This window comes from Physeter macrocephalus, chromosome 4 (assembly GCF_002837175.3).
Source record: "Physeter macrocephalus isolate SW-GA chromosome 4, ASM283717v5, whole genome shotgun sequence".
In the NCBI taxonomy this organism is placed as follows: domain Eukaryota; kingdom Metazoa; phylum Chordata; class Mammalia; order Artiodactyla; family Physeteridae; genus Physeter; species Physeter macrocephalus.
This window is the reverse complement of record NC_041217.1, coordinates 14,711,933-14,735,996: the sequence shown is the minus strand read 5'-3', so window position 1 is coordinate 14,735,996 and position 24,064 is coordinate 14,711,933. Positions and strand designations below refer to the sequence as shown.

At 36.4% G+C, this 24,064-nt stretch overlaps 1 protein-coding gene across 1 annotated transcript in view; it reads left to right on the top strand.

The window, feature by feature from the left end:
* USH2A (usherin) overlaps nucleotides 1-24,064 on the top strand; it is an 829,367-nt gene that overhangs the window by 650,377 nt on the left and 154,926 nt on the right. Inside the window, exons 58-59 of the mRNA XM_028488076.1 lie at nucleotides 11,626-11,784; nucleotides 13,198-13,360. Coding sequence (XP_028343877.1) covers nucleotides 11,626-11,784; nucleotides 13,198-13,360 — 322 coding nt within the window. The remainder of the gene's footprint in view (nucleotides 1-11,625; nucleotides 11,785-13,197; nucleotides 13,361-24,064) is intronic.

Sequence of the window (24,064 nt, the reverse complement as noted above, 5' to 3'; positions counted from 1 at the left end):
AAATGGAAATAAAAACAAAAATAAACAAATGGGACCTAATGAAACTTAAAAACTTTTGCACAGCAAAGGAAACCATAAACAAGACAAAAAGAAAACCCTCAAAATGGGAGAAAATATTTGCAAATGAAGCAACTGACAAAGGATTAGTCTCCAAAATTTACAAGCAGCTCATGCAGCTCAGTATCAAAGAAAACCAAACAACCCAATCCCAAAATGGGCAGAAGACCTAAATAGCCATTTCTCCAAAGAAGATGTACAGATTGCCAACAAACACATGAATACAGAGTGAAGTAAGTCAGAAAGAGAAAAACAAATACCGTATGCTAACACGTATATGTGGAATCTAAAAAAAAAAAAAAAAGTTCTGAAGAACCTAGGGATAGGACAGGAATAAAGACGTAGATGTAGAGAATGGAGTTGAGGACACGGAGATGGGGAAGGGTAAGCTGGGATGAAGTGAGAGAGTGGCATGGACATATATACACTACCAAATGTAAAATAGATAGCTAGTGGGAAGCAGCCACATAGCACAGGGAGATCAGCTTGGTTCTTTGTGTCCACCTAGAGGGGTGGGATAGGGAGGGTGGGAGGGAGACGCAAGAGGGAGGAGATATGGGAATATATGCATATGTATAGCTGATTCACTTTGTTCTAAAGCAGAAAGTAACACACCATTGTAAAGCAATTATACTCCAATAAAGATGTTAAATAAATAAATATGTATTTGCCCCAAAATCTGCTAGGTCCCAAGGCCTCCACTTTCAAAATGATAAAACTGCATATTGCAAGATTGGGTTTGTAAATTTTTAAGATTTCTTTCAAATTTCCCAGAATTTTGTCATTTTTTTCTTTGAGTTCAATATCATATTTTCATGTTTAAAGTATAATGTTTCTATTTAGAAAAGGATCATTGTGAAATAAGGCACAAGTTTTGCTTTTTTAATGTCACCTTAACTCTTGTCTACCTCAGTTTTGTAGAAATTGTTCATTCCAGTCCAGCCTAAGGGATGTTGTAGAAATGCTTTACACACTAGCTCTGACCATGTAACCAGTGGTTAATAAATCCGTAATATCTAGGCCTGTCCATCTTTTAGTTTCAGATGCACAAAATCCATTACAGAAACCCTGTAATATATGGAAATATTAAAGTCTTAAATTAAACTTTTTTCCTGGTGCCTAGAAGGATTTTGAACTTAGTAAACAGGAAGATGATTTTGACTTGTGTATAATTTACAGTTGATTTTATTGGAAAGTACCTCATGCTGTGTTTTGATTTGGATAATATAAACATTTTCTGTTCCTGAATAGTCACAAATATATATTTTAAACAGGAAGAAAACAAACTTGTTATAACTGGAGGTTGTTTATTTGCTGACAATCAAGAGCTTTCTAGGTATTCATCATACCCTCCTGCCATTACAAAGTGATTACATCATACGCAGAGCTGAAAAATGGACAAAACAGTCCATACCTGTAGTTCCCAAACCTGAGTGAACTTTAGGATCACCTGGAAAGCTTGTGCAAAGACAGATTCTCAACCCCAAGTTTACTGAAGAAGAATGTCCTGGGCTAGAGTTAAGTTCGGCAGATGACATTGATGTGCTCCAAGTGTAGTAACCATGGATCACCCACAACATGGGTGGTCAAAAGTGGTCAATTACAATAAATCTCTGAAAATGCAGATCAAACCAGTTTCCCTTGAATGTCCAAGCCAAAAATAGTGGTTAACTGATTTTTTTCACACGTATTTTGTTTTGTGGTCAGTAAGGACAGAGTGACCTTACACAGGTAAGTTGCTGGGAGAAAAATAGCTCTGTGGTTGCCTGGCAACAGAAAATGACCCATGCAATTATGTGGGCTTTCAGTTTACACATTGTTAATTATCAATGTTATCTATAAATTGCCTTATTGTTTATAAATCCTATTAGTAAAAGGGGTTCAGGCCAGAGAATATATGAGAATATTCAGGGGAAGAGAAATTGTGATAAATATCATATATTCATTAACATTACTTGTGTATATTTGCCATTTTTTAAATTCCTAGTATGTGTCAAACAATTTGATAAGCACTTTCCCTGCCTTACTGCAGTTAATTCTCATGCAAACCCTGGTAGACAAGTAATATCATTATCAAAATATTAAGATAAGAAACTTGAATCTTGAAGAAGTAATATAATTTACTCAGGGTCACACAGCCTGAATTCAAATTCAGGTCTGCGCTCTTCTGCTGCCTTATAACAGCAATTCCTTCCTGTCTTTGGCTTAACTCTTAAATCCAAATCATACTTTCCATTTATTGCCCAAAGTCTTTTAGATTTATGATAGAGCAACTAGGTTTTTTGAAATAGTAGCCTAGAGGGCCAAGAAGCAGAGCTAGGTGTTGGGGAAAACCAAATGATTTGGGGAGAAAATTTTTTGTGGGGGGCATGTCAAGACCAGAAGAATTAATGGTGGAAAATGACAAGCCCCTGAAGGGAAAATATCTACCTGGCAATAGTTATCTCCTGAGGCGTGAGGGAACTAGTAACCAGAAGCCTTTACTGACCCATCCAGAAGTGCAGAAAGAATAGACATGACTTAGCAAAACTAGATTCCAGGTCCAGGAAGATTTTAATTAGGTGGGAAAGGAAAAGAGTCATTTCTCAAATAACTACAGAGAGATTATTCAAAGACTATTTTAAGCCCTTTGTAGACATTCTTTTACCTCCCAAGTAAATCCTGGTTAACTTTCTCTCATTATTACTTGACAAACGTTAGCGGTAAGATTATCAAAACCCTCCGAACTCAAAAAAAACCAAGACTTCCACTTTTCTGTATATCATTTGTACTTTCAAATCAGATGATATGTACATCATTTGTACTTTCAAATCAGATGATACACAACATGTCCTTATAAAATGTTTGCTAAAGTATTAAAGAAACAACATGTTGAGTAAGCTTCTAAAATTTATCATTCGGGCAAATATAAATAAATTTTGGATTTTCTGCTGTTTAAAATTATTCAAACACTTGATTTCCTGTAGAAGCCCACATTCAGTGGGCACTGGGTATATGCTGGCTGTTCTTATTTGAATCTACAGACAACGTAAACCAGATTAGTTTATTCCTAAACATTTCTTCTCACCTTTTACAAGCTCTGAACCTTGGGTCAGAATTTACACATTCATATTAAAGAGAAAAAAGGATATATGTTACCTTAGTGGTTGAAAGCATATAGAAAAATGAAAAAGAAAATACTTCATGGGACATAAATAGTTTACTCAGGTTAAGAATGGAGATAGGCATCCATGCCATTTCAGAATCCAAACATTCAAAATTATTTAAACTCTGAAGGTAATAATGGGACTTTCTAATTTATCAAGGTGATGACTCTGTTTTGATCTATCCTAGCCCTTAATCATCTTCTAATTAACAATATCATTGGATTCAACACCCACTTTTTCTCACTAAAGATGGTGAGTTATTTAGGCTTAATGCATAATATTGAAATAATGGTGCTTTTCCTGTCACATTTATCTCTTAGTCCATTAAAGAAAAGAATTGGCAACAATTCTTCTACTGAGAAATCATTTAAATTAATATTGCTTAGGAATATAAATGATTCCTATTAATCAAGTTTTGTTGTGTTTTTTTTTTTTCCGGTACGCGGGCCTCTCACCGCTGTGGCCTCTCCCGTTGCGGAGCACAGGCTCCGGACGCGCAGGCTCAGCGGCCATGGCTCACGGGCCCAGCCGCTCCGCGGCAAGTGGGATCTTCCCGGACCGGGGCACGAACCCGTGTCCCCTGCATCGGCAGGCGGACTCTCAACCACTGCGCCACCAGGGAAGCCCCTCAAGTTTTGATTAAAGGGTAGCTAGCCACAGTGTGGCCTGCGGGTAGACATTAAGCATCTTGGTGTTCAGTGAACTCATCAACTGCAGTGTATTACATCAGATACCATCCATTTAAAGTCAAAATTGGCATTAAGCTTTTTAAAGAATTCATGTTGCATTAATTGGGATGATTCAACATTGGTAATTGTTTCGCGTTTCTTATAAGGGTAATAGCCAAGTGACAAGTAGTGGTGAGTTTCAGAAGAAAATGTAAAACTCATTTCAATGATTTGTAGTTTATTTTGCATACTACATTACTTCACTTATTTTTTCACTTTTACTGAGGTATAACTGACAAATAAAATGGTGATATATTTAAAGTGTATAACGTGATCATTTGATATACGTATATATTGTGAAGGGATTCCCACCATTGTTTTAATAACATTCATCATCTCATATATTTCCTCTTTTTTCTTTTCTTTTCTTTTTTTTTTTTTTTTGTCTTGGTGAGAACACAAGTTCTGTTCTCTTAGAAAATTTCAATTACACAATACAGTATTATCAACTATAGTCACCGTGTTATACCATAGATCCTCAGACCTTATTCATCTTATAACTGAAAGTTTGCACCCTTTTACCATCCCCTCCCTATTTCCCCCATTCTCTCAGCCCCTGACAACCAGCATTTACTGTTTCTATGAGTTCTTTTTTTTTTAATGATTCCATATATAAGCGATACCATTAGGTATTTGTCTTTCTCTGTCTGTTTCACTTAACACAATGCCCTCTAGGTTCATCCATGTTGTAGCAAATGGCAGGGTTTCCATCTTTTTTAAGGTTGAACAATAGTCCGTTGTATATATATATCACATTTTCTTTATCCAGTCATCCATTAATGGACATTTAGGACATTAGTTGTTTCTAATCCTTGGCTATTGTGAATAATGCTGCCGTGAACATAGGCGTGCAGCTATCTCTTTGAGATAATGATTTCATTGCCTTTGGATACATACCCAGAAGTAGAATTGATGGATCATATAGTAGTTCTACTTTTAATTTTTTGAGGAACCTCCATACTGTTTTCCATAGTGCCTGTACCAGCTTACCTTCCCAACAGTGATATTCAAGGGTTCTTTTTTCTCCACATTCTCATCAGCATTTATCTTTTATCTTTTTGATAATAGGGATCCTAACAGGTGTGAAATGATATCTCACTGTGGTTTTTATTTGCATTTACCTGATGATTATTGATAGTGAGCACCTTTTCATGAACCTGTTGGTCATTTGTATGTCTTCCTTGGAAAAATGTATTTTTAGGTCCCTTGCCCATTTTTCAATTGGATTTTTTTTTTTTTTTTTTTTTTTTTTTTGCTATTGCATTGTAGGGGATCCTTGTATACTTTGGATATTTAATCCTTCATCAGATATGTGGTTTGCAAATATTTTCTCCCATTCCATACGTGGTCTTTTCATTCTATTGATTCTATTCATTCTTTGCTGTGCAGAAGCTCTTTAGTTTGATGTAGTCCCACCTGTGTATTTTTGCTTTTGTTGCCTTTGCTTTGGGTGTTTAATAAATTTATCTCACCTTATTGAGTTCTAATATGTGCTAGGCATTTTCCAAGAGATTAACACATATCTATTTAATGTTCATAACAATGTGTAGTACGTCCAATGTTCTCCCTGTGTTGCTAATGAGAAAAGTCAATTTCGATGTTAAAAGCTTTTTTCTCTAGGTGATTCATCACATAGGTTTCGGAGCCAACCCACAATGAATCTGACTCCAAATTCTATGAGCAAACCCACTGTACTATATTTTTTCACTAAACAGTACATAAAGCAAATGATTTTTTTTCTGCATTATACTATGATCAGTTCAAAACTAAAAAAAAAAAAAAATTGCCATAGATACAGCAAACATAAATGAGGACAAAGTAGTTCAAGGGCAGTTCATCTGGTAACCCAGTAGGATCATTTTGTTTGCAGCTTAAAATTTCATAGGATGTAATTTATTTACATTTGGGTGGATTGATTCATCTATTCATTTTAACAAACGTGAAAATGTTTACTGGGCCTCTCTCAGGAGCGAGGCACAATGCGACATTTTGAGAGTTAAAAAGAAGAATGAATGAGACATCGTCCCTCTTTTCAAGAACCCTACCATCTAGTTGGGTAGAAGAGGCATAAAATGATAACTATTATACAAACTACGTAAAATTTCCATACAATTGGTATGGATGTGTGTTCAAGAGGGTCTGGTTTCACTTCCATGGCCCCCAAAGAACATAACCAAGATACCCCTATCTCTACAAAGGAGACATTGGGCTAATTTGTTAAAAGCATTATGTGAAGCACAGCCCGTGGTTTGAAGCAAACGTGGCTATCAAACTCAATTAATAGTTTTCCTCTTAGAATTGTTCTTGTTCCAGCTCCTAAAAAAAGATTTTAGAAAAGCTTTATTTGATTGACTTGTCCCATTGTAAAGTATGCACCTGCTGTGAAATGAAGCCACAGAGGAAAAAAAAAGTTGAATAATTTAACTTTTTTATTTGTAAAGATAATCAGGGTTTTTCTGATTACATCTTAACTTCATAAATGTTAAATAACCTATCAGCATCTAGTTGTTGTAAATTATGAAAAGGAGCCTTGCAAGGAATATTAACCAACGAAATCCTTGTTCTTTAGTGAACAGGAAAATGTGTTATGGCAGCTTGTCATCGTGCAACTGGTAACTTTGACACCAAATAACAAAACTGCCATTTGCACTTAGGGTAAATTGGTTCACGTGAGTCTCCACTGCTCCTCTTTCTCTGACATAAATTTATGAACTCAGGAACTAACCAAGCCATGTGGCTTGCCAGCTGACTTTAACAAATATGCCCATTTCATTTCATTTAGTCATCAGAATACCAGGGGGCTAGGTCGTTTCAGATTCATTGCAGATGGTCTAGGGTTTGCAGGAACACAGGAGGCTTTCATGTCACTGTCCTATAAATTAGGACAGTGGAGGGGGCCCTCTTCCTAAATAAACACATGTCAGTGCTTGACATGTTCACAGCTTCAAGGAGCGTTTTCTGTTTCAACACCTCATAGGTGTATATAAAGGACATTTATTCACCAAGATGTGGAAAATTGCCTTTTCTGGGTTCGTGCTTTGACCAGCCGTGATCAAGATTATGTCTGTATTTGAAATGTGGTGGAAGTACAGTTTTGTTCCCTGACCTCTTAGGAGTCCTGTCCTTTTAAGCAGAGAAGTTACTGGAAGCAGACCAGTAGGTACAGACTAAAGACATATAATGAGGTGCAACCTCAGACAAATCAAAGGGAAGACCACTCTAAATTACTGCTGAGAATGAAGACTAGGATATCGTTACAGGAAGACAAGTTGACCACGTCCAAGTATACGTAAAAAATAAAACTAGGTAACAAAATAGTTATAAAGATATTTACTTGATTCAATATAGCATTGCTGTAATTGTTATTAGAATAGCAGCTTTATATAAAGATGGGTTCAGGGGCTTCCCTGGTGGCGCAGTGGTTGCAAATCCGCCTGCCGATGCAGGGGACGCGGGTTCGTGCCCCGGTCCGGGAAGATCCCACATGCCACGGAGCGGCTGGGCCCGTGAGCCATGGCCGCTAAGCCTGCGCCTCCGGAGCCTGTGCTCCGCAACGGGAGAGGCCACAACAGTGAGAGGCCCGCATACCACACACATAAAAAAAAGATGGGTTCAGAAGTGTTAGAAGGCACATGAACACAGTGTCATAACTGTGGGGTTTTGGGGGGTTTTTTTGCATTTCGTTCCATTTCCTTCTGTTTTGTAGAGATGTCTGTCATTTATTCAGTACTTTCTATTTGCAGTAATGAACTAAAATGCTTTACATACATTTTTTAATTTAATCCTTTCAGCACTTTAAGATGTGGCTCTTAGTGTCATCATTTTACAGATGAAGAGACTGGCATCCATAGAGGGTGGGTAATTTACCAGGGACAAATGAAGGCAGAAGAGAGATTTGATCTGACTCCATTCTGTGGTTTATCTAGTTCAAGACTCATGGCATATTTTTCAAATATGTGTTTGTCAAACTTTTCTACAAGTTCTACCCTAAGATCAGAGAAGACAGAATGAACATGCAGTCCCAGGAGGTTTGGAAAAAAACCTGAAGCAATCACCATAACCTTGCAATTTTTTTAAGGTCTTGCTTTTTATCTTAAAAATTCATGCAAATTGGGCATTGAATTCCAATGTGTTTATCTCCATCCCCCAAATAATGTACAATTTATCATTCAGGGGTAAATTTTCTATTAATCTCTTTAGTTAAAGCATTATATGCCGTTATATCTCAGGATATTAAGTCAATCTGAAGAAAGCCGACCCCAATGTCCAGGCAATTGTTCCTCTCTTCATTTCATCATATATATGTGTGTACAAACAGCAACCTTTTTTTCCCACTGCATTATAGACTATGTCAGGGTAACGATCAGGAGAAATGCCCCAAATCTGAGGTGGGATGCTGTGACATGCCACGATACTCTGGATGGATATTCGCATAAGCATATCTTCCTGCTGTGAAAGGTCAAATTGCAAACCAAGAGGGTACTGATTCACTCTTCAATCTCTTTTACTACCTCGCGCAATTCTCCCTAAAAAACATCTTTAGTGGGAAAAAAAAAAAAAAAAAAACTTGATTATATTGCTCTTTATTTTACCTCTAATACAGTACTTAAGTTTTCCTCACCTATTAATAAATTCAGTCTCCAACGCTCCCTGTAATCAACCCGCCTTCATACAACTCTCAAACTTCGTAATTATAGCAATCTTGTTGGGAGCAGTAAAAACATTCCCAGTTTTGTCTTGCAGTTGAGAATTAAGCCTTGAAGAATATCTTCTAAATGAGCTCATTACATGTACTCACTATACCATTAAAGAGAAAATGGGGCTTCCCTGGTGGCGCAGTGGTTGGGAGTCCGCCTGCCGATGCAGGGGACACGGGTTCGTGCCCCGGTCCGGGAGGATCCCACGTGCCGCGGAGCGGCTGGGCCCGTGAGCCACGGCCGCTGGGCCTGCGCGTCCGGAGCCTGTGCTCCGCAACGGGAGAGGCCACAGCGGTGAGAGGCCCGCGTACCGGAAAAAAAAAAAAGAGAGAGAGAAAATGAATTTACTTAAATTTTCTAGATATTAATCTTTGTTGTGATATCTGAAAAAAATAATATAGAATTGTCTATTACCTGAGACTGAGCAGAAACCTCATGGTCCTAGCCAACTTTTCGTCCATGTCTGAGGAAGATTACACAAAATAAATTCATTTTAAAGCAATAGTAAGTGACAAAAATTAAGTTGTGTTTTGACTGCACCACGAATCGTATCTGTACTTGTTCAACACACTGGTTATGTCTGCATAAACTTTTTCAGCTGGTGTACAGTTCACTCTGAAGTGACGATAGAGTTAAAAAAACTGAGTAGAGAAAGTTCACATCACTCGCTACACATAAAATTTTCTAGACTTGTGCTTTTTAGGGAGAAAAATCCACACCAATTTTTGTGAACAAGGGATAGCGGGATTCTGCTGGTTTTCCCTAGCTTGGGCAAGGGAGTTGTGTTTTTCACAAATTTTACAAGTCAAACTGATTTTGAGAAAGAGGGACATGTTTGTCCCTGTCTCCAAAAATACTTGGACAAAAGTCCACAAATGTCCAGGGTGTGTGTATCCTGGTTTGGGAAACCTGCTCTTCAGAACTTTAAATATTTACCTATAATTTCGTTCCATCAGTGGTAATTCTAATTCCTCCATCACTTTTTCCGCTGTATGTAATCAGTCTCCAAGATCTGTTCTGCCTGTCTATGCATGTTCTCTCAAAATTATCCTTTTACTTTTTCCCCCGATTGTCCTAATCCAAGTCTTTATTATCAAGAGACAGCATAAATATAGAGGGATAAGCTTTGGTATCAAATGGGCCTGAGTTCAAGTGTGGCCACCCCAATTAATCTGTGTGATATCTGCAACAAGTTTCTCCTCTGGCCCTTGGTTTTCTCATTTTAAAAAATGGTAGTGATATTTACCTTACAATATTGTCATGTGGTTTCATTCATTCATTCAATCAACATTTGAGCTACTGCTCTGTACTAAAATCTAAGCACTGAAACTACCTTCAAGAGAAGAACAAAGTCCCCAGCTGTATGAAGTTGACATTCTAGTGATGTGAAATGAGATGATGTATGTTGCCTGGCATAAGACAGGAATGCAATGAAATGCTGTTCCTGTTTTGTTATTGCTACAACCATGCAACCACTTTCCAACTGGTAACCCTACTTCCTGGCTCACATGTTTTCAATCCGTTGTTCACTGATTATATATAAAACCCAAACTTCTTGAAGAAACAAATGATAGAATATACTTGTCACTTGAGCTTGAGAGTAAAGAAGGCAGGGTCTACTCTAAGGGTCTTACTCCAAGGCCTCCAGTGTAGGGAAATGGAGAGAGGAAACCAAAGAAGAATAACAGGTTTGGGAGTGGAAAATAGTGTAATTCTTTTTTGGACCTGTTAAGATTGAGGTCTCTGGGAAGGAGGCTGTTCAAAATACAAATCTGGAACACGAGGAAAGGTATAAAGCCAGAGAGAAGAATTTAGGAATCGATGATAGAATAACAGTAAGTTAAGCTGTAAGGACAAAAGCAACAGTTTAATTAGGATGCTCTAAATTTAAAATTAAAATTCTCAGCCTGGGTTGCCAAATTCAGCACCATCTAGCACCTTTCCGAAGGAAACGATTGATGAGTCCTTCTGATGAGGATCAATGTTTCCTTCAGAGACTCCTTATTTTTATCTTTCCTACACAAAATACTGAACACCTCTGGTATTTACTAGCTCTTCTGCCCCTCATACATTGGAGCTGTAGCTACAAAAAGCAAAACCACATTTCATTCTTTAGACCTCATTCTTTAGTCCTGTGCTGTAGATTTCCTTGTTTCTGTGGCAAAGAAACTTACTTAAATATTACAAAGGTAAGGAACGAAACCCACATGTTAGAAGCTGTCAGATCAATGAGAAACTTTAGTGGGCCTAAAGTTTCAAAATATTCTTCATTCAAGGCTCATAATCTCTCCTTAAGAAATTGTGCATGTTGTTCATGGCCAAATAAAACCTACAGGTACTTAATTCTATGAATAGATTGTAAAGAGGCTAAACTGACAGGACCTTCTTTCTTTAGGAGGCATTGTGACAAATGACAGTTTTTGAACCCAAATTTCATATACATTTAGGTCCATAAGTCTCACTGACAGAGTGGACTGTCCTGACTCAATAATTAATGCACTGGGAATTCTCTAGGTAGACTATGATTTGGATACTTTATGGGCTATTATGTCAAGGATCCGTGTCAGATGAGACGCATACACAATGCCTACAGAAAAATTATTGTCACAAGCAAAACTGGTGGGGTTTTTTATGTACTTTAAGACTAAGTAAGCCTAGGAAAAATATATGACCATTTCTAATTGCCTTGTATTTATTTGCCTTGAAATATGCCCTCGTTTTTATTTGCCTGTAGAGTATATCTTTGAATAGAATTATTATGTTTCATTTGTTTTCGAAAATGGGTGATAAACATTTCTCACTTTTGGAATAGGCATTCTAATGCTTTCCAACTTAAGTTTCATGCAGTTATTAATCGCTATATTAAGCAATAGTATACTTTAAGTTTAAAATTTGAAACATACATTTTTCTTAAAAGAGGAACATTTAAAAAAAAAAAAAGAGGAACATTTGTTGACCAAACAGACATACATGTTTTTATTCTCTCTCTCTTTAAAGGAATCCTCACCCCCAAAATACCTGTGGAGTACAATGTCTTACTCAACGCTGGAAGTGTAGCACCTCTGATCTTCTCTGCTGGTCATCATCAGTCCATCCTTCTGGAAAATTTGGCTCCATCCACACAGTATGAGACAAGGATACAAGCATGTCAAAATGGTGAAAGTCTTTCAGACACTCATCCAGGGTTTTTTTATTAAAAGTATTTTATTTAAAAAAATTCCTTAAAAGGGAATAGATTCTCAATTCAAATACAAAGACTAACATTTCATTTCTTATTGGTACTAGACTGTTTACCCAGACAAATCAGAGCCTGGCATTGAGTGAAGCATTATGCATTTCTGCACATTAAATCATGACTATTTAAATATAGGAAAACGGTGGTTTTGCAAAGTCTTGTTTTATAAGGCCCTTTAAAAGAAAAACGCCCAGAGCACATACAATAATCATTAGCAATATAAAACAAAATAGGCATTACAAAAATCTCATAGGAAATGTACTCACCTTGGTTCGATTTCAGTTTTATTTAGGGGTGGGAGAGTAGGAAGGGAGACATATTTAGAAGTTGAGTTACACTCAAATGAATCAACATATTTTACAGTGCTTCCCTGATACCTGTTTCATGTACCTAACCTGTCACCTTGAGTTTCATGGCTTAGGCTAGTGGTCAGTGAAGCCGTCATCTATCTGTGTGGTCTTAAGGAAGAGCCCCTCTCACTTCCTGTATACCTCCAGGTGTTATATAATATATAACACCCAACTGCTAAGAGAGAAAAAGTATAACTCAAAACAAGTTGCTTCATCTTAGATTAAAGAAATTTACCAATCTTATACTCAACATGAAACTCCTGTCCTTAGGAACTTCTGTTTCCAAATGAGTACTATTTCCCGTAGAGTTGGTTAGGACTAGGGGGTCTGCGATTTTGCTATGCTTCATCTCTGAAATTGAGTCAGTTTGCCCACTTGTCTCTACAAACCAGACTGAGACATTTTGTTTGAAGAGTATTGCTTTCCCTGATCCACTCTTCAGCTAATCCACATGGAAACAGCTTTAAATTAAGGTTTTCTTGATTTAAATGCAAAAATCAACTTCTGCCTCTCTGTGTCCCTAAAGCTATGCTGTGAAGAAACAATATCCTTCAAATTCATTGTTTGACTTTTGTGTGTTGAGGGAACAATCATTATTTTTAAATATTAGCAAAAATAAGATACTATTAAGAGCATACATGATGTTCAGGTCACACATACAGTTACGAAATTGAAGCACATTTTCACTTTCTGGCTAGAATAACTGCAGTAAATTAGAGAAACCTCAGTTCAGACAAGCATAAGCTTTATTGTCTATGCCTGTATAAAAATGTGGTTAATTAATGGATTTCCCCAAAATGATTCCTTATTTAAATATTCAAATCCTAAAGAGATTTAAATACTAGTCTAAAGTATGTTTACAAAATTTGTGTGTATACAAAATTTCAGATAAAATGTCATGATATTCATACCCTTCTATATGTACATGAAACTCTTTTCGCTGTTTGACAAATTATTAAAGTCTTGGTTTTCTTTTTTTTCAAGGAGGTTGTGGAGTTAGCAGTAGGATATTTGTCAAAACAGCTGAAGGAGCCCCCATGGATCTAAATTCTCCTGTTCTTAAGGCACTGGGATCAGCTTGCATAGTGGTTAAATGGACGCCACCTAAAAAACCAAATGGAGTCATCATCAACTATTTTATTCACAGGTAACATTGACTATTACTATTATTGTTGATTATTTAAGAATGTGTACTATTCCAGGACTGTAGAATCAAATACATTTTCTATTTCCATAAGGGAATTGATGGGAATTCATGTGTTTTGAAGCACCTACTAGAAACTAAAATTGGTATTGGAAACTTCTACACATTATGCAAGGAAAAAAGCCACAACTACCATGTAATATTTTTGTTTGAGCCCTCTTTGAAAGATGAGACCTCATAGCCCAAGAAGCCTTACCTTTGATGGAAGGGTAGAGCTGTCCTCTGGAGGTTCATTGACCAAGAGACATACTCATTCCAGAGGAAGAACCAGGTCTAGGACAAAAATTCTAATTATATCCCACCACCTAGTATGTGGAGATTGGAAAGGCTTTTTCTCATCCTTAAAAGATGGCACTTTTCACTCTGAAGTTCCCCTTCTGTTTTGAGGTTTCCACTCACCTGGCTAGATGGTGTTAATGCAGCTTTTTTCACCATGATATGCAGAGTTAATTAAGTGTAGTCACCTAAAAGGAAGAAAAGAGGGAAAGAGAGAAGGGAGGGGAAAAGAAGGAGAAAAAGTGAGGAGAGTGAGAGTGAGAATGAGAGGGGGAGAAAGAGAGGAAGAGAGAGAGAGAGATGGTGGTTCCATGGGCATTTTGGTTTGAAGGGTATTGTGCTACTTGATCCAGTTTTCATTTGATCAGCATGGACATAGTTTTAAATTAATGTTTTCTTCAAATATATAATGAGGAGAAAGAGGAAAGAGAGAAAGAGAAAGACAGGGAGAGATGGAGGGAGAGGGAGGAAGAGAGAGAGCAGGAAAGGAGAAAGTAAAACAAAAACAGAGGGAAGGGGCCAGAGAACCTCTCAACTGAGAGTTTGCTATTCAGGCTGCTATAACAAAAATACCATAAATTGTGTGGTTTATAAACAACAAATATTAATTTCTCACAGTTCTGGATTCTGGGAAGTCCAAGATCAAGGTGCTGACAGATTTACTGTGTGGTGAGGGCCCACTTCCTGGCTCACAGATGGCCATCTTCTCACTGTGTCCTCACATGGCAGAAGCAGCAGGGGCCATGTGGGGTCTCTTTTATAAGGGCACTAATCCCATTCATGAGGGCCCCACCCTCATGACCTAATCACCTCCCAAAGGCCCCACCTCCTAATACCATCCCCTTGGAGGTTAGGATTTCAACATATGAATTTGGGGGAAACACAATCATTCAGATCATAGCACTGAGACGGAAGAGACACTTTCTAAGACAGACACTGGCAGACAAAAAATTTGCAGCTGAAAACCCCATTCCAAAAGCCATCTATTTAAATAAGACATACAAAGCCCAACACATTTTTTTTTCAGATCCTCATCCCACTTCAGCATCCTTTGTTAGTCTCTCCTGCAGCCTCATGCCTTCCCTTGTTTAGTCCTACGCCCTGGACACATTGTGAAACTTAGTTTAGGCTCCTCTTATAACTTCAGATATTGAAACCCTTTCATTCAGACCAATCTTCAGCTATGGGAATGTAAGGAAAATTATGAAGGGAGAAAGTATTACTGCATTTCTGGTTTTGTAAATCACATTGCCATACATGAGGAATCCAAATGTTTTCTTCTCAGCAAACATTAATTTGAAGAATAATATTTCTGATTCAAATACACAAGAACATGTAAAAATGGCTAATGTGAATTTACATTTTACATTAAACACATTAGTGCAGCCTTTAAAATGCCCATCTTCTTGGAATAGTTTTCTTTCATCTACTCAATGCTAATTGTATGAGAAAAGCACATCAAATTCCTATTCTGAATAAAGGGAAATAAAGTATCTGTTATAGACCAGGAAGAGGCTTCATTCTGTTGGTTTTATAAATAATGCTCATGATTACAGTGACTATTCCATGGCAGCTATAGAGAGGGAAAACAAGAAATATAATGCAGAAAGCCCGCTTCAATGAAAAATACTGTAAATTGAATTTGACAGCATTTGATGGCATTTGATTATTCTAGTCACAGCCAAACAATGATATAAAGAGTAATATGAAACAGAATGTGTTACTGCCTAGCAGACTCAAAAGCAATAAACCTTCCTCCAATGTGACACAATCGTTTCACAATCATAATTGTAGCCTGTTTGATACCTCTGAGTACAGCAGAAGGGCACTGACTGACATAGATACATTTTGTTTTTTATTTAAAGTGAAATGAAAATGGCGCGCTGGGGCTCCAGATACAATCGTTATATTCACCTACATAGGCATGAATCACTTGGCAGTTATTTCAGCTGAAGTTTAAATGTGCTTAGACAACAGCAATATCAAATTTTTCTTAGATAGCTGCAAAAAAAAAAAAATCAGGAATTTGTAAGGACAGAAATAGAATGTAGACACAGAGTTCTTTTTCATTCTGGGACTCCATAGAGCCCCGCGTATAGTTATAGACACAAGCCTACGGTATTTCTGGGGAGGTTAGGGCATGTAATTTCTGTTTCATCATTTGCCTCCTCTTTCTTCTATCACCACCAAAGGAAATCCATTTAGCTCAAATCAAAGACGGGGTTTGACCTAATGCAGATATTTTCATTAAATTGCGGGAAGCCAACCTGCCAATCCCATCTTGAAGATGTTCGTCTCTGTTCTCTCCAAGCCCCCAAATCATTTCCCCTCAGTAATTCCCATCTATTGTTTAAATGTTGCCTCTAGATATCATCCTGTTAAAAAGGATCTACCCTAATAAACAGGTAAGATGTTTATGACTTTAGAAAACAAAACAAAAAATAAGCTAGTAAGGACAAGACTATTCATGTGATTGCTTCTGCTTAGTTCACCTGTTAACATGATATTTTATTTTTGCTTCTGGCTAGTTCACCTGTTAACTTGATATTTTATTTAGGCTACTTTGTTGACCAATGTGAGTTACAAAAGAGATTTCATACAATAGGGACAACCTTTATGTTAGTGTTTTGCAACCTGTTTACTGCTAGGGTGTACATAAGGCCATCTTGGGCATTTGCTTTCTTCTCATAGCAAGTTTGGCTTGTATAATAAAGATTCTTCAGTATTTCCCCTTTATTTTATATCTGTAATCTTGTAAATGGCAAAATCCACCCACAAAATCCAACTTCCATCTACAAAATCCACCAAACACTTTTTCTTAAGAATTTACAAAATATGTAATAAAATGATCTCCCACTAGGAGCTTCCATTTTAAGAGAGACAAAAATGCATGGGGTTTTATTTTCAAAAGCAGCCTCTAAATAAAGAAAAAGATTGGATCAATGTTCAATAAAAGACAAAAATATATTAAAACACCTTCTAAATGCCGTAAAAGTAAAAATAAGTGATGAACCTTCCAAGTATTCAAATAATTAAGCATTCAGAAAAACTGAGTAAGGTTTTGAAGGATAAAATCTGAGATAGTTTGAATGGATGAATGATATGGAAGAACATTCCAAGCAGGGTACCATAAATAATATTTTTTTCGAATGAATAATTAAGCTGATTGAGTAAACTAAGAAAAAAGGGCATTGATTCAAAGGTGAAGGAATTTTTATGCAATCAGTTTGTACTATGTGGAAAGGTAGTATGGATGTGAACATGGATAAATGGATAGATAGATAGATAAATAGATAGATAGATAAATAGATACAGATAGATGGATACTAGATGACAGATAATGTTCATATCTACTGTAAGATCTGAGCTGTAAGATACTGTAAAGGTCCTATTACCAAGGACCTTTACTATAGTAGGAGATGTAAGTCAAACTAGGCAAACAAAACAATGAGCAATATAATGTGAGAAATATAAATATTTACCAAAATATTTACAGGAGACAGGGATTCTTTCTGTCTGGAATATTTATGGAAGACTTCCATGGATGAAGTTGATGTCATTGAGACTTGGCCTTACAAAATAAAAATTTAATGACTGTTTAAATTAGAAATAATTTTTTTAAAGTTTTTAACAGTACAGAATATTACAAAGGTTATGTATCCCTTTTTTATGACTTACCCATGTATATAATTCCCATCGATAGACATAACTACAATTAATTTTAAGATATGTAACATTGATGTTTTCTATTTATAGTTTCACTTACATAAGGAATTATATTGTTCAAATTTTCTTTGGCCATTTGGACACACACACACACACACACCCTCATTTCTTTTAATGACTCAACGATATTTTATTATATGGATGTGTATCATGTATTTTTTAACCAGTCTTCTATTGGTGGCAAAATCAGTGATTTCCAAGTTTTCATTACAAAAGCAGTTCTCCAAAAAAATCTTTACAATAAACATATGGAAGATTATTCTTAGTACTAGAAGTGCAGGATCCAATTTTGTGCACTTTAAATTTTTGGAGATTGCTAAATTGTTTTCTAAAAATGGTATATAACAATTTCTAATTCTGAAAACTCTAATCAATACTGGGACTCAATAATCTTTCAAATCTTTGCTAGTTCAATATTTTAAATGGCATATTATTGTTTTAATTAAAATTTTGGTCATTATAAGTCAGGCTGTTCATTTATTTATTTCTAATATATATTTGCTATTTGTGTGTCTATAGTATAGTATATATCTTTAGACTGTTTTCTTTTAGATTGTTTCTTGTTAATTTATCTATGCTTTTTATATATTAAGGAAATTCTTTTAGTGATCATATTAAAAATAACACATCAATTATTTCTTCCAGCACTTTTCTGGCTCTACTCCTTATATCTAAATATAGATTGGATTTTGCATTTTGTTTTCTTGAAGTATAATTAACACATTATTATTAGTTTCAAGTGTACAGCATAATGATTCAATATTTGTATACACTTCAAAATGATCACCACAATAAGTCTAGTTACCATCTGTCACCATATACAGTTACAAAATTTTTTCTTTATGTTGACAACTATTTTTTAACTTTCTTAGCAACTTTCAAATTTGCAACATAATATTACTGGCCCTAGTCACCATGCTGTACATTACACACTTATTTCTTTTATATCTAGAAAATTTTACCCCTTTCCCATTCTGCCCATCCCTCAAAGCCCTCCCCTCTTTTAGCCACCAATCTATTCCCTGTAACTGTGAGTCTGGTTTTGTTTTCTTTTGTTCATTTGTTTTGTTTTTTAGATTTCACATGTGAGTGAAATCCTATGGTATTTGTCTTTCTCTGACTTGTTTCACTTAGCATAATACCCTCAAGGTCCATTCATGTTGTCATAAATGGCAAATTTTTATTCTTTTTTATGGCTGAGTAGTACTCCTTATATATATATACCACACCTTCTTTATCCATTCATCCATAGATGGACACTTAGGTTACTTCCATATCTTGGCTATTGTAAAAAATGCTGCAATGAACATAGGGATACATATATCTTTTCAAATTAGTGTTTTCTTTATTTTTTGTATAAATACCCAGAAGTGGAATTGCTGAAGTTCTATTTTTAATTTTTTGAGGACCCTCCATACTGTTTTCCATTGTGTCTGTACCAATTTATGTTTCTATCACCAGTGCACAAGGTTTCCCTTTTCTCCACATCCTCACCAACATTTGTTATTTCTTGTCCTTTTGGTAATAGCCATTCTGACAGGTGTGAGATGATATATCATTGTGGTTTTTTTTTGGTTTTTTTTTTTTTGCGGTACACGGGCCTCTCACTGTTGTGGCCTCTCCTGTTGTGGAGCACAGGCTCCGGACGTGCAGGCTCAGCGGCCATGGCTCACGGGCCCAGCCGCTCCACGGCACGTGGGACCTTCCCAGACCGGGACACGAACCCGCGTCCCCTGCATTGGCAGGCGGACTCTCAACCACTGCGCCACCAGGGAAGCCCATCATTGTGGTTTTGACTTGCATTTCACTGGTGATTAGTAATGTCGAGCATCTTTTCATGTGCCTGTTGGCCATCTGTATGTCTTCTTTGTAAAAAATGTCTATTCAGACCCTCTGCCATTTTTTAATTGGACTGTTTGTTTTTCTGTTGTTGAGCTGTATGAGTTCTTTATATATTTTGGATATTTACTCCTTATCAGATATATGTTGAAAATATCTTCTCCCATTCAGTAGGTTGACTTTTTATTTTATTGATGGTTTCCTTCCTTTTTAGTTTAATTTAGTCCCATTTGTTTATTTTTGCTTTTGTTGCCATTGCTTTTGGAGTTAGATCCAAAAAGCTATTGCCAAGAGCAATGTCCAGGAGCTCACTGCCTAACGTCTCTTCCAGCAGTTTTATGGTTTCTGATCTTACATTAATAGACTGATTTTGTTTTAAGGAATGAGACAGGAAATCTAGACATTTGTGGGATTTTTTCTCAGAAAAATTAACTTTTAATAATTGGAATTCAGTCTTTAATTATATTTATATAAAATAATATGGAGAAAATTTACCTTCTATAGACTCATGCATTTACCTCGAATAGAGTATCATTCAGTGAACTTCTAACAAGTGTATTTCAGGATGAAAGAGAGTAACCTTAGAAGGAAGATCTGAGATGGAGGAAAGAATAGTGAACACTGAATCAATTTGTTCAATGAATGGATAAATATTTAAAACCTTTACAAAGTAATTTTTTAAAATAATGGCTAAGTTGCAAAGTTTTTAAAAAGCAGGAGTAAAAATGTTGTACAAAAATAATTTGAAGACCCCATCTATCTGTAAGAGTGGTTAGACAGAGCTAGGAAACCTCCCAGGAAACCTTGCTTTTCCAACTGTGCAGGCTTAAGCTTCTCTGGCTGATGTGACAAGGACTCTAGAGGTTGCAACAAAAAGCTCTCTTGATTGGTGAATGTACTTCCCAAACACTCTCACTTCATGTCTCTTTTTGTATCAATTAGGCATTCGTTATTTTTTTTTAAACTATCTAGTTTGTCAACATTATTTTACAATTTACTGATTTGAAATGCCACCTACACAAAATTCCCATGTGTCATCTCATCCATTTCAGGACTTTGTATTGTTTCCTTTGTGGTAGATAAAATATTAGCAAGCAAAGACTGATGGCAAAGACATCGCAGGTGAATAAAATTACTGGAATAAGCAAAATTCTCAACACTGAAGGCATAGGGTTCCATGGTCAGGCTTGGCTGGAGACTGTTATTTGTAGGGGGAATTTAGAAGGTCGGCTTGACAGTAGATTTTGGAAGACTTTAAATACTAGGCTGAGGAGGTTAGGGTTTTGATTTGGAAACAATGAGAGCCATTGAAGATTTGGAATAAAATAGAGAAGCAATGTGACAGAATGGACAAAGCATGGCATTTGTAGTCAGAAGATATGGCTTCCAGGTCCTGGATCTGCCACTTACAAGTTATGTGACCTTGGGCAAGTCACTATGTTCCCTAAGCTTTCACTTTTATGTAAGTTAGGCTGATAAACATAGAAAATAATTAACCTCTAGAATTTCATAGGAATTAAATGAAATCATGTATGTGAAAGTACTGTGTTAAACATAAAGCACAATGAAAAATAGAAAGTTATCCAAGATGGACCATCCACAGCCATGCTTGGGGAAGACAAATCTGGCAGTTATATGTGTATATTTAAGGACAAGGAAAGAGGTTCATGATAATAAAAGAAGCAGATTGCATGACAGTACACCTAGGATGATTCTGTTTTTCTTTAAATACATGGAATCTTTTTTACATTTATATGTGCACGAAAAATGTCTGGAATGTTAAACACCAAAAGAAAGTTAACAGCGCTTATCTCAGAGATAGGTTGTGGATGATTCTTGTGTTTTTGCTCATCTTTATTTTCTAATTACTTTTTACAATCAATATGTAATATAGTGTGATAAAGACAAAATGATAAATTCAGTGAGTCCAGGTGCAAATCTATCATTACCCTCTTTATGATTTTCCTATTTCCCTCTTTCTGTGAACATCATCCTCATTTTCTGTAGCAATCAAGTTCTGCTCAGGAAAGAGAAACCACACCAATTATTTTAATAGAAAGAATTTAATATAAATAATTACTACCTGATTGTAAATTTGTTAACTAGATAACTGAAAGGATGAAAGAGAACTTGAAGATATCATAGAGGTGGCAACTGCAGGAAAGAGCTAATACCCTTAGGACTGAGGCAACAAAGAGAAATGGCTTGAATTATTAAAACTTAGAAACTTAGAGGGGTGCACCTGTGATGCTGGGACCCAGACATCCAAGGAGGGGGCACCTGTCAGCTGGTGCAGGTTTCTGTAGGAGGAGGCCTGAGATGAAGCTGGCTTTCCAAGTGTTGGAAAAATGTCATACTTGAATCATCTGCTCCTAAGGGAGAAGGATCTACTGCTTACAAGGTGAAGAATCCTTGCTGTAGAGAAGCTCATGTAATCAGCAAGCAAACAGGAAGCAAATAGGAAGGAGCCCCTTCCATTTTCCTTTCAGTTCTCTAATCACCCTCTGGCACCCCCTATTGGCAGAGCCCAATATAGAATCAGCTGGTAAAGCAGGAATGTAGAGGGCAGAGTCCCAGCCCCATTGTCATAAAGCCAAATATAGAAGGGTAGGTTTAGAGCTGAGAGACAATAACTTAATAATGGGAACATTTTTCTGGTTCTTGTTGGAACCAAAATCTTGGATTATTCTTGTCAACCAGTCAGTCATCCAGTCATTGATTCAAAAATAAGATGGAGTCTTTGTCTTCAGTGAACTTGTAGTATAGTAGGAGAGATATAAAAAAGAAAAGTCTATTACAAAACACTGTGACAAGTGAGTCCATAAAGAAAAGACTAAGCACATAGAAGGATATTGTAACCCTATTTGAGAGAGAAGCAAGGGAAAGACTTTCTATTGCATTTTGACCAGAATGTAAAATGGGAATAGAAATCTCAGAAGGTGAATCTGGAATGGTCAGCACAGGACAGTTCTATGGCGAATCACTGAAGAGTTTTAAATGCAATTAAGTCCTAAAATTTTTGAAGGGTATTTTAATCTCTTTCCCCAACACCAGAACAGCCACCCACTCAGGAAAGCTGGATGATTCAACCTTTCCAAAGCATTTTTAAAATCACCTATGTTTCCATTTCCTCTACCATCGACCTAGTTCAGGATCCACATTTATTCTCATGTGGACTGTTGAGATGACCTTTTCATTGCGTGACTGCTGTCACTCCCTGTTCAATGCAGCCTTTACACAACTGCTGGATTTGTCTTCCTAAATACAGGCTTTGGACATCGTTTCTTTTTTTTAATTGAAGTATAGTTGATTAACGATTTTGTGTTAGTTTCCAGTGTACAGCAAAGGAATTCAGTTACATATATGTATATATTAGTGTGTATCTGTTTATCCCAAACTCCTAATTTATCCCTCCCCCGACCTTTCCTCTTTGGTAACCATTAGTTTGTTTTCTGTGTCTGTGAGTCTGTTTCTGTTTGTAAATAAGTTCATTTGTGTCATATTTTAGATTCCACATAAAAGTTATGTCACAGAGTATTCGTCTCTCTTTCTGACTTACTTCACTTGGTCTGATAATCTCTAGGTCCATCCATGTTGCTGCAAATAGCATCATTTCATTCTTTTTTATGGCTGAGTAATATGCCATTGTATATATGTACCACGTCTTCTTTAACCATTCATCTGTCAATGGACATTTAGGTTGCTTCCCTGTCTTGGCTATTGTAAATAGGGCTGCAGTGAACACTGGGGTACATGTATCTTTTCAAATTAGAGTTTTCATCTTTTCCAGATATATGCCCAGGAGTGGGATTGCTGGATCCTATGGTAGCTCTATTTTTAGTTTTTTAAGGAACCTCCATACTGTCCTCCATAGTGGCTGTACCAATTTACATTCCCACCAACAGTGTAGGAGCGTTCCCTTTTCTCCACACCCTCTTACAGCTTTGGACATAATTTCTATGATAACTTCCTTTGTATCGTGTATTACATTTGACCCAGTGATTTTCATGTGCATTACTTGATTTAATTCTTACCAAAATTCTAGACATTATACACTATAAGATTATTGACTCCAGTTTACAAAGTGAAATGAACACTAGAGAACACAAGTGAGTTTGCCCAAGGTCATTTAATGATGTGTCAAGGCCAAGGCTTACAATCCATCTCCTCTGACTACAGGTGTTTCTGGCTATATATTTAAATTAAGAGTATTCTTAATATTATTCATAAGGTAAGGTTGGCAGTTTCATAATGTTAAATTGTTATGGGAAATACACTGAATTATAGGATTTTGTTTTAATTACTTTTGAAGATAAGCACTGAGAACTTCTGGCATTCCAAGAGAGTAGGGAGCTCTTTAAAAGGTTATACCACATGAAGACAACAGAAGTATGAATGCCCTTTAAAATATATAGTTCCTAGTTTAATAATTATTTTTGCTTTCTTCTTAAGTGTTAAGCAACATTAAATTAACTCTAGTTGGAAAAGTGCATTATTGAAGTATCTCCCAAATGAGCTTCAGTATAGAAGAACTAATCATTTGACTCTTCAGAGAGAACTGAAAATGTGATTTCCCTAAACACAGACTGTTCAGGAGGAAGCACTTCCAGTTAAACAAACAGTTGAAGCCTACATCTTAAATAAATTAGGAGTAATTGTCATCTACTCAACATCTTCTGTTCAAAGTTCATTTAGACATAAAAATGTTCTTTTTTTTGTTAATACCACAAATGGAATGTTTACCTCACTGTAATATTAATTAAATATTCAGTCGTGATAAGAAATACTTAACCAAGCTGCATCCTT